This window comes from Nicotiana tabacum, chromosome 8, assembly GCF_000715075.1.
Source record: "Nicotiana tabacum cultivar K326 chromosome 8, ASM71507v2, whole genome shotgun sequence".
Classification (NCBI taxonomy): domain Eukaryota; kingdom Viridiplantae; phylum Streptophyta; class Magnoliopsida; order Solanales; family Solanaceae; genus Nicotiana; species Nicotiana tabacum.
In genome coordinates, this window is record NC_134087.1 from 115,943,439 (window position 1) to 115,956,856 (window position 13,418).

Sequence of the window (13,418 nt, forward strand, 5' to 3'; positions counted from 1 at the left end):
TTGTATTTTTCTTTTACTTCTACTGTAATTGTTTCCATTTATATTCGATGTAATGGCAGGAACTGCGGACCGGAACCTCGACGGCACTTCACTCGGCTCTCCACATCGGTATACTCCATCGCTCTTCTCACTCCGAACTACACGTGGCTTGATTCCTTTATAGCCAAGGATATGTAGGCAGCTCAGATACCACGACTCGGTCACATTCTCTTTTCTTTAGTTTTTGTCTCTCTATATAAGGTCGGGTCAAAAAACATGTCTTGTTGTTCTTTGTCTGAAAACACTTTGTGTTTCCCGTCAAAGAGGGGCAGCTGTAGACATGTAATTTTTGACTCACGCATTAGAATCACCTCTAATAGTTCTAGTATTTTTAGGATATTTATTCGGGTTTATTTATATAGGATTTTACATTATTACTAATTTTAACTCTATTTTTAAAGCACAAAAAATCAAAAATACAAAAATAGTTTCATGTTTTATCTTATTTCTATTTAGTTTAGATTACTAATATTTTTGTAGCAATATATTTTTTTTACTATGATTTTTACTTTTATTTTTTGAATATAATAATTTAATATATTTTTTTTACTATGATTTTTACTTTTATTTTTTGAATATAATAATTTACATAAAATTGATATATATATATAGTGCATAGTATGATATATTTTACTTTAATCATAATTAATTTTAAATCATTTTTTTTATAAAAAAAGGTTGAGTTTTTAAAATTGATGGATTTAAAAGGTTATAGTCCCAAATTTTGGCCCAATTTCGGGTAAGAAGAGGCCCAAATCTGGGCAGCCCATCCCTTTCCCTTAACCCGCCAGAGATCCACCCAAATGACCCAACCCGCTCCATCTTCCTGATTAAATCTCGACCATCCATTCACCAAATCCAACGGTCCACCTTATTTCCCCACACCCAAATACAAACTCAGTTATATCACTCCAACCCCTAAACCTAAAGACTAAACCAACCACACCCTCTTCTCCCTCACACCTCCTGCTATCATAACCCAACCCAAACCTCACCATAAACGAACCCTCATGGTCCCCCCTTCCTCTCCTTTCTCTCTTTCACGTTATCAAGACCATAACGACCTCTGTCAGAAGAAGATATTCCATTTTACCCGTTTCTACGCGCTCTTGCTTCCCTTGGTTAGAATTCGGATTAATGGTAGACGTAGGATTTGAAGACTTTAAATCCTAGTTTTTCATTTGTCTTAGAACCATCCATAAAGAAGAACAAGAGGGGATTTTCATTTGGGGGCAGGGAATTTTCGGAATTTATTGAAGGGCAAATTCGGGTTTTTGGGGGGAATTTCTTGTTGAAGAAGGAGAAGCTTCGAGAGGGAGCTATATATTTGGGTCTGGACAGAGATGGGGGAGGTTTTTATTTCGGAGAAAATTAGGAAAAGAAGAAGGGCGAGGGTTTTCTGATTTTCATGTTCTTCTTTCCAATTTTCACTTCATTGGCGTACAAAAAGCTTAGAGCTCTCTATTAGTCTTTCTTTTGATTTTCAAAACAGAAAATACCAAAAAAAAATATCAGCTTCTGATTTGTTTAACAAGAAATGGAGTTTAGCTGAGGTCCGTCAACTGCTCGAGAGGTATTTGTTCGTGGTTCCTACCGCTGCTGTGTCGCTGGTTCGATTCCTGTTTGTCTGCTACTATTACTTCAAATTTCAGTGCCGAGTTCACTTGTATTCAATTTCAAACGAACTTAATTGAAGAATTTTGCAATTTCAGGTTCACCTCTCTCCTTCCTATTCTTGTTAATGGTCATTGAAACATGATAAAAGCCGTAGGTTTGTCAAATTTGGACAGTGTTTGAGTCGACTTAGAAAAGGGATGGGTTGAGGGATGATTTGCGCGAACATGTATGGGAGTTATACTTAAATGTTCTGGAATGCCTTTTGGCTCGGATTATTTGCCTTGTGACCTGAATGATTGATGTCCAATCGATTGTGAAATGGTGCAATTTAATATGTGTTCATGCTTGTCTCGATCGCTTTCATTGAATACTCGGGCTGCTGGTTTTGTTATGTGAATTAGCATATGAAAATAAGTGAATCATGCTTAGAGTCAAGTTATTCTGCCTGTCATATTGCATTTCACTCACTGATGTTGCAACTTACTGTTAATTTTGCTCGTCCTTGTTAGTTTCCCTATAATTCACATGTCTGCACGCACTTAAGAGTTATTGAATGTTAATCTGACTCTAACATACACTTCAACCTAGTGAGTTTGTTGATTAATGGCATCCCTGATTTGCATATTGAGATCATTTCCTCCATGAAAGGTATTCTTGCATGTTTCAGTCCATAACCCTTTTTTTTAAAACACATGGCATTTGGTGCTTTGCTTCTTTTGTTAACTAGAAGATCGATCGCATAGCTAAGGTCTAGGATGATTATTTCATTGCTCCCGAGTTTATTTTGTTGGCTTATTTGAGTTGAACCTGGATAATTGACAAAGTTGGAATATCTGCGATTGTGATTTAATGTTGAATCGCATTGAGTGTAATCAGATTACTAATGTTTAGATTCATTCATATCTGGTGATTTCTTATTGATGTGTCTATGTGCATCCAACTTCACTTGTAAACAACAAAAGGTTAGTATTCATGTTTTGCGGAGACCGTATTTGAACCAAGGAATTAGAAGCCCTGTTGTTGCCCTTTGCATAACTCAGGTGATGGTGATTCCGAATGCATTGGACTGCAAAGTCCTTCTGTTAAGATAATAGATTAGATCTTCATATAAAGGACCAATACATGTGTAGCTTTAGTGCATTAAACATGAATTGTTTCTCTCATTTTCTCTGTAGGGAGTTTATGCTTTGGTGAGGCCTAAGGCGTATATTTTAATGTGCTTGCTTGCATGTGATATCCTAGAATATTTTAATGTGTTTGTCTGCTTGTGATGTCCCAGATGGCCGAATGGTTTTATCAATTGCCCTTTCACGTTGGTTTGTTCCAATAGAAAACCATGTTCTTATGTTCTGTTGATGAGTCGGCGTCATGCGGGTGTTACATAAGTTTCAATTGAATTTAAGACAGGGTCCTTCATTTAAATGGTGTTAGTTGGGGTGCTGTGAGTGAGATCAACAAGACGTAGGTGGCTCTTATCATATTTCAAGCATACCAACTCTTCTTTATTCTATTTTGTTACTATCTTCTTTATTAGTTTATTGCCTCAGTGTTTGTTTGTCTTTCTGTATTATTTGGCCTTATGGAATTTGTTCAGTTGAATGATTGTTGGGCTGTGGGGGTAGGGAGATGCCGAAGCCCATTAGCAATTAATTTATTTCCCTGCTTTAGGTAACCGGCTCGGCCTAATAAAATGAAAAGTTAAAAACAAAACATGAGCATGAATCGAATTGTTTCTTTTACTTAGTTCTTTTGTTTAGTTCTTTTTATTTTCTTTATTGATGATATCATTCGTTAGGAGCATGTCTAGGCCGACTACAACTTGGTTAGGCAAGCCTTAGGATTTTTATTAGTTTCGAGGTGAGAGGTCATTCCCTTAGTTAAATTTGTCCGGGGAATGCCCCGAGGGATTTGTATATATTTTATTATTTCAGGGGTATGCCTCAAAATGAATGTAAATGGAAGCCAAAAGTAGAAACCTGTAGTATTTTTATTTTATCTTTATTTTTTTATTTAGGTGGGGATGACCTCGAGCCTCTTGTGTGTTTATTTTCCTTTTTCTGTGTTTTCTACCTCAATTGAATATTTTAAAATCCAACTTGATCATGTACGCAACCGTGACTTTCACGGGACTTGGGGAGTGCCTAACACCTTCTTCCCGAGTCAAATAAACCCCCTTACCCGAATCTCTGGTACAGACTTAATTTTAGAGTCTCGAGTGTTTTGAAAGGAAAAAATCATTTTTAGAAAAATGGTCACCTGACACACCGAAATCAAATATCAGGTGGCGACTCTGAGTTAATCCTTTTGAACACAAATTTTTGTCACTTTCTAATTTAAAATCCTTTTCAAGGTTTACTAAAATCTTTTTTATTAATTTAAGAGGGTTAGTGAGGGTTGTTTAAAAAGGAGTGTGACACCTCTAATAGGACTCTGTTCATGATAGCTTCTAGGTTGATTTTGACGATGAAGAAGTCATAACCTAGGTCGATTAGCATTAAGAGTTCAATAGGATTTCAAAGATGTGTGAGTTTTGCTTGCAGTAGCTAATGGGGAATTTTTCTCCCAAAAAGTTTTACTATTAGGGAGTATCTCCAGGGTAGGTATAGTCTGTCCTTGTTCTCCTTTGACAAAGGGATGGGGATATTCCCCATATTTAGTTCGAACATAGGAGGGGTGTGAGTTAGTTCATATGAAATAGTGGACATCAAATTCTTTTTTCCAGTAGGGTCTCTTTGAAAGAGTTTTTTTGAGAGGTGTCCTCATCCATCTCAATTTGAGAGGCAATTATAGGGGGATCCAGTGGTTCCGATGGTATTTTGGAGGATGGGTCCTCCGTCGGGGGTGGGGATGTGGCCATGTTAGTGGTATTTGGTTAGAGAGTAGAGAGAGTGTGGCTTTCTCTCTCTCAATTTCCCTGCGGCCTTTTATCAAGCGTTAGAGCAAATAACAAATATAATACCTATATATTTTTTTATTTATCTTATTTTACCGATAATGTAAGTGAATTTTTGCATGATTAATCCATATCATATAATATAAAGAGTCGATTACTTAAATGATCATTCAACTATCGAAAATTATTTAGTTAAGTCATATTTTTCGTTTTTAACTAAAAAATCATTTAATTATTCATGTAACACTCAGAAGGTCACTCAACCAGATTTCTCAAATTTTGATTGTCAAATACCAATTTTACCCTCTAAATTTTCAAGATTTATCTGTTTTTTTACTTTTTAAATATTATGATTTTTTCACTTTTTAATCTGCATTATGGTTTTACCTATAGAAAATATATATTTTATTTATAAAATTAAAAATAAAAAAGTAGTTTTATAGCTTATATAATGTCGGAATAATAGTAGGATTGAGCATAATTTTCAAATATATATATATATATATATATATATATATATATATTATAAAATACCTTTATTTTAAATAATTATTTTTTATATTGCGTGCATAGAATAAATATTGTACAACTTTTATTTTCTTTCATTCTCAATTTTGTAAATAATTTTTGAATTTTTGTTGTTACTATCAAAATTCTTATTACGAACAAATTATTCTATTATATTTTTAATACCATGCTCAATATTTTATTATTCCAACATTATACATGCTTAAATACAATTTTTAATTTTTTAGTTTATAAATAAAATATATTTATTCTATATTAAGTCCATAATATCAAATTACAAAGAAAAGAATTATATATTAAGAAGTTAAAAATAAAAATAAAAAGAAGATAAAAATTGATAATTTAGAGGGTAAAATAGGTATTTGGCAATAAAAGGTTTGAGAAATCTAGAAGAGTGACCTTCCGAGTGTTATAGACATAGTTAAGTGATTTTTTTGTTTCAAACAAAAGAAAAATGACTTTAGTAGGTAATTTCAGATAGTTGAGTGACCATTTGAGTAATGAACTCTAATATAAAGAACCACCTACTAATTTAATAGGAACACGAAATACTACTTGGCTAAAAACCATTAATAGTGTGAGCATTTTCTGTCACGATCTGGAATTCCCACCTTCAGGACAGTGATGCCGCCTAACATTTCACTTGTTAGGCAAACCAACGTTAGAGAATTCACAAAAACAACTTTAGCCAATTTTTAATAACAGAATTAATTAAACTAAATAGAAGCTAAACAGAGTTTGCAAAATATTATAAAACCCAAAATATCTGAAACATTTAGGATCTGGAGTCACAACTCACGAGCTACTACGATTTGCTACAAACAGAGTCTGAAAGATAATACATTGTTCTGAAGGAAAAGGAAGAGTGAAATAACAAGACTAGGAATAGGACTCCAGGGTTTGCGGATGCCATCAGATCTGCCTTGGTCTCCCGATAATCAAGTCCAGCTGCTAACCTCGTGGTCAGCTAGGGCCGATACCGAAATCTGCACAGAAGTGCAGTGTAGTATCAGTACAATCGAACCCATGTACTGATAAGTGTCGAGCCTAACCTCGACGAAGTAGTGGCGATGGTAGGACAAGACACCATAAAACAAACCTGTACAATATAACAATGTATATGCCAATAACAACGATAAAATAAACAAGACAGGTGATATTGGGAGGGGGAACATGCTGAGGGGATCTCAAGATAAAGGGTCACAACAAAATCTAGAACTTTGATCAACCAATATAATTAGAACGGATAAGGATAAGTAATCACAGTAAAAGAAAGTACACCGCATCACCCTTCGTGTTTTTACTCTCATCCTCACCATATGAATCACATAGGAAAGGCACGGCATTACCCTTCGTGTATTAACTCTCTCATAACATGGCACGACATCAACCTTCGTCCATTAACACTCATAATATGGCATAATATCACCCTTCATGCATTACCACTCACATAACATGGCTAAACATCACCCTTCGTGCATTAACACTCACAATATAACACGTCATCACCCTTCGTGCATTAACACTCACATAACATGGCACAACATCACCCTTCGTGCATTAACACTCTCTCTCACCAAAACAATGAACAATAACAATAGGGAGATAGAAATATCAAGAACAAGTCTTACTTCAACAATTGGTTCCACAATACCAACTTCAACTTTGAATCAATACTCAAACAATACCAAAAATCGTAAATACGATAAAAACATTCAATGTGATGATAAACTAGTCTAAACATGGGTAATATGATCACGAAAAACTACAATTTCATGAATAAGACTCACTCGCAAGCAATGACTCGACAACAATGCATAGGTACTCGTCATCTCACCTATATATTGTACTTAACATTTAAACACGTAGCAAATAGGCAAATAAGACCTAATTCCTCAAGCCAAGGTTAACCACGATACTTACCTCATTCCAACGACCAAACTTATAGCTCAACCACAACTTTTCCCTTCAAACAAGCCTCAAGACCAATAGAATCTAGCAAATTACCAACCAAACGATTCAATTTAAGCCTTAGGAACTACCTACGATTGCAAAGAATTCAATTTTGGAGATTTTTTGAAAAAGTCAACAAAAGTCAATACCCGGTCCCGTTTGATCCAAACCCGAAATTCGGACCAAAAATCGATTACTCATTTACCCCCGAGCCCGCAAATGTAATTGGTTTTGGAATCCGACCTCAATTTGAGGTCTAAATTTCCAATTTATCAAATCCCTAGTTTCTACCCAAAAATGCCAGTTCCACCATTAAAATCTTAGATTTTAGGTTGAAATCTTGTAAAATAAAGTGAAAGATTGAAAGAAACTAGTTTAGAATCACTTACCTATGATTTGGGGGAAGAAAAGGTCTTTGGAAAATCGCCTATTGTGTTTTAGGTTTTGAATGAAAATTTGAAGAATGAGAGAAAAATCCCGTCTAAGTTTCTTTTCATCAGCTGCAGATGTTGCATCTGCGACCTAAATGCGAAGGAAGCATCACAAATGCGAACCCCTTCTCATTTCTGCATAGTTCGCAAATGCGAGAAAATGTTCGCAAATGCGAACACTGGATGACCGCAAATGCGACACAATCGTCACAAATGCGAAGACTACCCTCCCCAGACCAACTTTGCAATGCGAAGTGTGTTTCGCAATTGCGAAACCTGTGTGGCCCAGCTTCTCTTCGCATTTACGATGAGAAGATCGCAAATGCGAATCTCTCAGAGATCGCAATTGCGATGCCTGATCTCGCAAATGCGAGATCAGAGTCCTTCAACAAGATCTGTTACACCAGCAAATTTTTTCAAGATCAAATCACTCTGTAGCCTACCCGAAACTCACGCGAGCCCTCGGGGCTCCAAATCAAACATGCACACAAGTCTAAAAATATCATACGAACTTGCTCACGTGATCAAATCGCCAAAATAATACCTAGAACTACGAATTTAGCACCAAATCAAATGAAATTTTGAAGAACACTTTAAAATTTCAATTTTCTCAACCGAACGTCCGAATCACGTCAAACCAACTCTGTTTCTCACCAAATTTTACAGACAAGTCATGAATAGAGTATTGGATTATACCCGGTTCTGAAACTAAAATATGGACAACGATATCCAAAAGTCAAACCTTGGTCAAACACTTCCATTTCATTAAGCCTTTAACTTTTAAATTTCAATAAAGTCAGATATCTCGGGCTAGGAACTTCTGATTTCGATTTTTGGTATACACCCAAGTCCTAAATCACGATACGAATCTACAGGGACCGTCAAAATACGAATCCGAGTCTGTTTACAAAAAAATATTGACCAAAGTCAACTCAAAAAAAGTTTTTAGGCAAAATTTCTTATTTTCATCAACTTTTAACGTAAAAGCTTTCCGGAAACACGTTCGGACTGCACACGCAAATCAAGGAGGGTAAAAATGAGATTTTTAAGGGTTAAATGCGCAGAATTGTGTTTTAAAACACGAGATGACCTTTCGGGTCATCACATTTTCACTCGGTATACGCTAGGGGTGGGCATCGGTCGGTTCGGTTCGATTGTGAATATTATCGGTTTGACATATCAGTTTATAAATATGCAAAACCGATAAAAAATTGATTATTGGTTATTGGTTAATCGGTTTCAACCGTTATCGGTTCGGTTATCAGTTTACCCGATAAAATAACTCAATCTAGATCAAAACTTCTTCGTAAGCTCGCAATTGAAGATTTTCTTACTGTTTTAGTCCTTTAGACATAATATGTCAAAATGTAGCTCGTTAAGAATGGAACAACAAATAACAAACAACCACAACCATAGAATAAGCTCGGCGACAGTAACTTGAATTAGCCAAAAACATATAATAATGATATACTAATAACAATTAGTAGCAATAGAATTCAATTCATTACCTCCATGTATTGCAATGGAATATCAGCAGCAAGTTGTGTCACTGCACTGACTCCTCCTATCCTACTCATGTTCAGTATCTTTTTAATACAAAATTATTTACTGGACAGATACAGTAATGAGAACTGACAAGAAGAAAAAAGATATTCAACAGTGTTTGAAACTCCAAACACTATAGAAAACAATAATAATAGTATACATAGTACTTAAATAATAGTTATCCAAAATTAAGAAACTAAAATAAAAATCGTAAAATATGAGCACAAAATAAAGAATATTTAATAGTCAAAAATCCCTATATAAGGATGAATTTTGTTATAGAAACCTATTGTATAAGACTTACGCTAGGAGTAAGGTCTCTGAATATGAAGACTTTAAGATAATGAACTGAAAAGTGCGGCTGAGAGGGTATATGAGAGAATGAAATCCTAGATGTGTGTATATATTTAACGGTAAAGTCGTAATTTTATTAATTCTTATTGAGTTATTGGTGAATCCATTAACAAAATTGACAAACCGAGACCCGAATCGGTAATCCAATAGTAAAAAAATTCTAAATCGTTAATCCAACAACCCGATCATATCGATAATCCAATAAGCTTTTTTTGGTTCGGGCTATCGGTTTTACCCGATATATGCCCAACCCAAATATACGCTGCAATATATACACAAACTTAACAAGAACTTAAAGAATGATAAATTTAAGAGGATAATAATTAAAAACAATTACGCAGGAAATAAAATTTATATGTGTTGCGTCATAAATGTCGTCAATTAGGATGAAGTTTAGTGAGGCGGAAAAAGATAAAAAAACGATTACTAAAGCATAAGCAAAACAGCTGACTTTTTGGTGTTTGCAAGCAAATGAGTAAATGCTTAATGCTGTCCGCTTTTGACTCATTGAGGATATACCCCTTTTACCTCTTCAATCTTTTTGTCAGCTTAACAACAGCTTTGGTCTCTTCTATCTCTGTCTTCTCACTTGTTCAATAATAAAAATATATATAGACAAGGACCCCCTTTAGCTTAGACGCTTGTCTCAACAATATTTCTTCATAGGAGTAGTTTCATTATGTTCTATAAAGACATATAGCTAGAGAAAAAAAAGCAAGAAAAAGCAGAAAACCAATTGTAGTCCTTTTTCCTTTAATTTGTATAGAATGGGAAGGCCGCCTTGCTGTGAAAAAACTGGGGTAAAGAAAGGACCATGGACACCAGAAGAAGATATCATTTTGGTTTCATACATTCAAGAGCATGGTCCTGGAAACTGGAGAGCTGTTCCCACTAATACTGGTAATTTTTTTTTATTTGGGGTTGGTTGGTATCATTAAATATGTGTAATTAATTTTCTGCAACTCTTCTTGAATGAATATATGCCATTTGATCAGACTTTTTTCCGTCCATGATCAGTAATTGATAATCACTGTCCTCTTCATCTTTTTTTTTTCAGGCTTGCTAAGATGCAGCAAAAGCTGTAGACTGCGATGGACTAATTATCTCCGTCCAGGGATTAAACGTGGAAATTTCACAGAACATGAAGAGAAGATGATTATTCACCTCCAAGCTCTTCTCGGGAATAGGTAAAAAAAATTATCATCTGTTTATTTTTTGTTTTTTCGTTTTTAGGGTTAGATCAAGAAAAACAAATTCTCATGTTTCCAACTACAACCAGAATATCTTAATCAAGATATATATAGTCTAGTGGTATCAGTAAACAATTTTAGCACATGATGTGTGGTTTGATTTTGACTACCTAATTTTTCATTTTCATTCCTAAATCTCTTATTTTTAATTTAATTTGTAGTGCTCGGGGTTAATTAGATCTTTTTTTTTTTTTTGAAACTAAGATTTGAGTGTGCTTTTTTTGGTGTATGTAGATGGGCAGCCATAGCTTCATACCTTCCACAAAGAACAGACAATGATATAAAGAATTACTGGAATACTCATTTGAAAAAGAAGCTTAACAAGAAACTTGAAGGCCATGATCAAGAGGGAAAATCATCATCATCTTCCTCATCTCAATCAAAAATCTCAAAAGGACAATGGGAAAGAAGGCTTCAAACAGACATTCACATGGCTAAACAAGCTCTTTGTGAAGCTTTGTCACTTGACACTACTCCTTCAACTGGAGATTCTCCAAATAATAATAATAATTCCAGTCCTAATCTTCCTGTGCAAGAACCAATCCAAACATCTACTACCTATGCATCCAGTGCTGATAATATTGCTAAGTTGCTTCAAAATTGGATGAAAAATTCACCCAAATCATCTTCTCAAAGTCGATCTACTTCAAAAATGTGGTCCTTCAACTATCCATCAATCGCTGCGGTTTCGAGTTCTAGCCCTAGCGAAGGAACCATAAATAATGCAACAACTGCACACGAAGGTTTGGACTCGCTCTTTAATTTTAATTCATCAAATAATTCGGATGTGTCACAATCCATGTCGGTCGATGAGGGTGGTAATTTTACACCTGAGAATAATAATGCTGCAATTTTCCAAGTTGAAAGCAAGCAAAATTTCAAGGCAGAAATGAATGGAAGTTTTCATCAAGAGGAAAGCAAGCCAAATTTGGAGACACAAGTGCCTTTAACTTTTCTGGAAAAGTGGCTGCTTGATGATAATGCTAATGCACAAGCACAAGAAGAGCTAATGGGAATTGGAATGGGAATGACCTTAGGTGAAACTGCTGATTTGTTTTGAAGAAATAAAGAACAAGGATAGTGGTAAATATTTCTTGAAAACAACTTAGCAGTTTTAACTTCTTTTGGGTCTTGTAGTTGTTACTTGTTAGGATTTGGACTCCATAGGTTTTAATATTTACTTTATAGCCTGAGCTGATTTAAACTCTGATATTTGCTAAGAGCATAAAGTGTATATTCCATGTAATCTTAAACCTCTCTGCATATGTATTAGATAGGAATAATGAACCCTGCCCACTCTTTTAAGAGCTTCAATTGTTTGTAATTTGGGGTCAATTTTTGTGTATTATCTGAAAATTCTGACTATGCTTCCAAGTTCCAGCTTGAACAAAAATTGTTAAATGGATAATGGTATTCAAGCAAAATTGACAAGTCCTCTAGGCTGTTAATTTTATTACATAAGTACTCCATTTCTTTCTTTTTTCCTCCTTTGTATTGGCTATTAATTAATTATTCTTCTGCCACTCCTTCGGTTCTTTAGATTTCAATTATACGATGAAGTCACATCCTGGCTTCACCTCATGTCATTAATAGGCAGCTTATCTTCCCCACATAATGAGAATGCACCGAGCAATTAGGTTTCGTCTTTGACTTTTTATCTTCTGATTTCTCAAATCTTGTCGGTAACGCCATATTTAGTAAAGGATTTAACTTACATACATCATAATTTTTTTACACTATCACTATGTTTTAACTTGTTATATATAACATGTTATGTCTTATTTTCTAGATTATAAATTTTACTTATTATAGATAATCAATTTAAAAATCTTTTAGTATGTAATTTGATAATTTTCTTATAATGTTAGTGTATTTAAGTTAAACTCCAAAGTTAAAATTATTTGATGAGGTAGTCTACTTGAGCTCTGGTAGCCATTAATCCTTTTGCATAGAAGTTTAGTCCCTAAGACTATAATGAATTGTATGTGAGTAAATCACATTCAATGAAAGAAGATGTGGGTCAGAGAGGCATTTAATCCTGAGTGACTGATAAGCAAGTCAATGTCTTACGGTCTATAGCAATTCTAGGAGTAGTATTATTGATTGTTTGCTTTTTCTTCCAACGTTAAAATCTTGTAAGAAAAAGTGTAACTTCGGTAAGGAAGAGAGTTAAGTCTACTTTTTGCATTCTCCAATGGTAATTAATACAGCAGTAACTAGTACTACTAGTTCTTTTAATTTTAGTTCTATAAAGGAAGTATTTGGGACAGCTCTTTTAAACCTATTTAATACTATCTTTTTTGCCAAACTTTTAAAATCAGTTTATTTCGAAAAATATATTTTTTTAAAAAGTAATTTTCACTTTTTGGTAAAAGAATTATTTGTGTTTGGATAATTAATTTGAAAAGTACTTTTGAGTAGACTAAACTTTTAAAAAGCACTTTTAGATAGGGGTGTTCATTGTTCGGTTCAGATCGGTTTTTTCTAAAAATAAACCAAATCAAGTAAGTCAGTTCTACAAATATTGGAACCAAACCAATTAAGTCGGTTTTTTATCGATTCAGTTTTGTCGGTTTTTATCAGCTTTTTTCTTAAATATGAGACATACACTACCAAACACATATTCCAGCGACTAAATTTTCAACGTAACACTACCAAATCAATTTCTCTTTGAGAAATCTATCATTTACTAAGATATATTGATGATAATTGAATCAAATAGTGATGAATAATTTAAGTACTCAATTAAAAATCGATTATTTTTAACATGAAATAAATTCTTGTACTTAGCAAAAGAAAACTACCAAT

At 34.3% G+C, this 13,418-nt stretch overlaps 1 protein-coding gene and 1 long non-coding RNA gene across 2 annotated transcripts; both read left to right on the plus strand.

Moving 5' to 3' along the window:
- The first annotated feature begins 970 nt into the window (after positions 1-970).
- On the plus strand, positions 971-3,397 carry LOC107789094 (uncharacterized). Its single transcript, XR_001648774.2, has 2 exons — positions 971-1,751; positions 2,936-3,397. It is a non-coding gene; the product is annotated as an uncharacterized LOC107789094 (long non-coding RNA).
- A 6,581-nt stretch (positions 3,398-9,978) lies between these two features.
- On the plus strand, positions 9,979-11,934 carry LOC107789095 (myb-related protein 306). Its single transcript, XM_016610862.2, has 3 exons — positions 9,979-10,260; positions 10,418-10,547; positions 10,845-11,934. The coding sequence occupies exons 1-3, from the start codon at positions 10,128-10,130 to the stop codon at positions 11,668-11,670; spliced, it is 1,089 nt and encodes a 362-aa protein (XP_016466348.1). The 5' UTR covers positions 9,979-10,127; the 3' UTR covers positions 11,671-11,934.
- Positions 11,935-13,418: the final 1,484 nt, after the last annotated feature.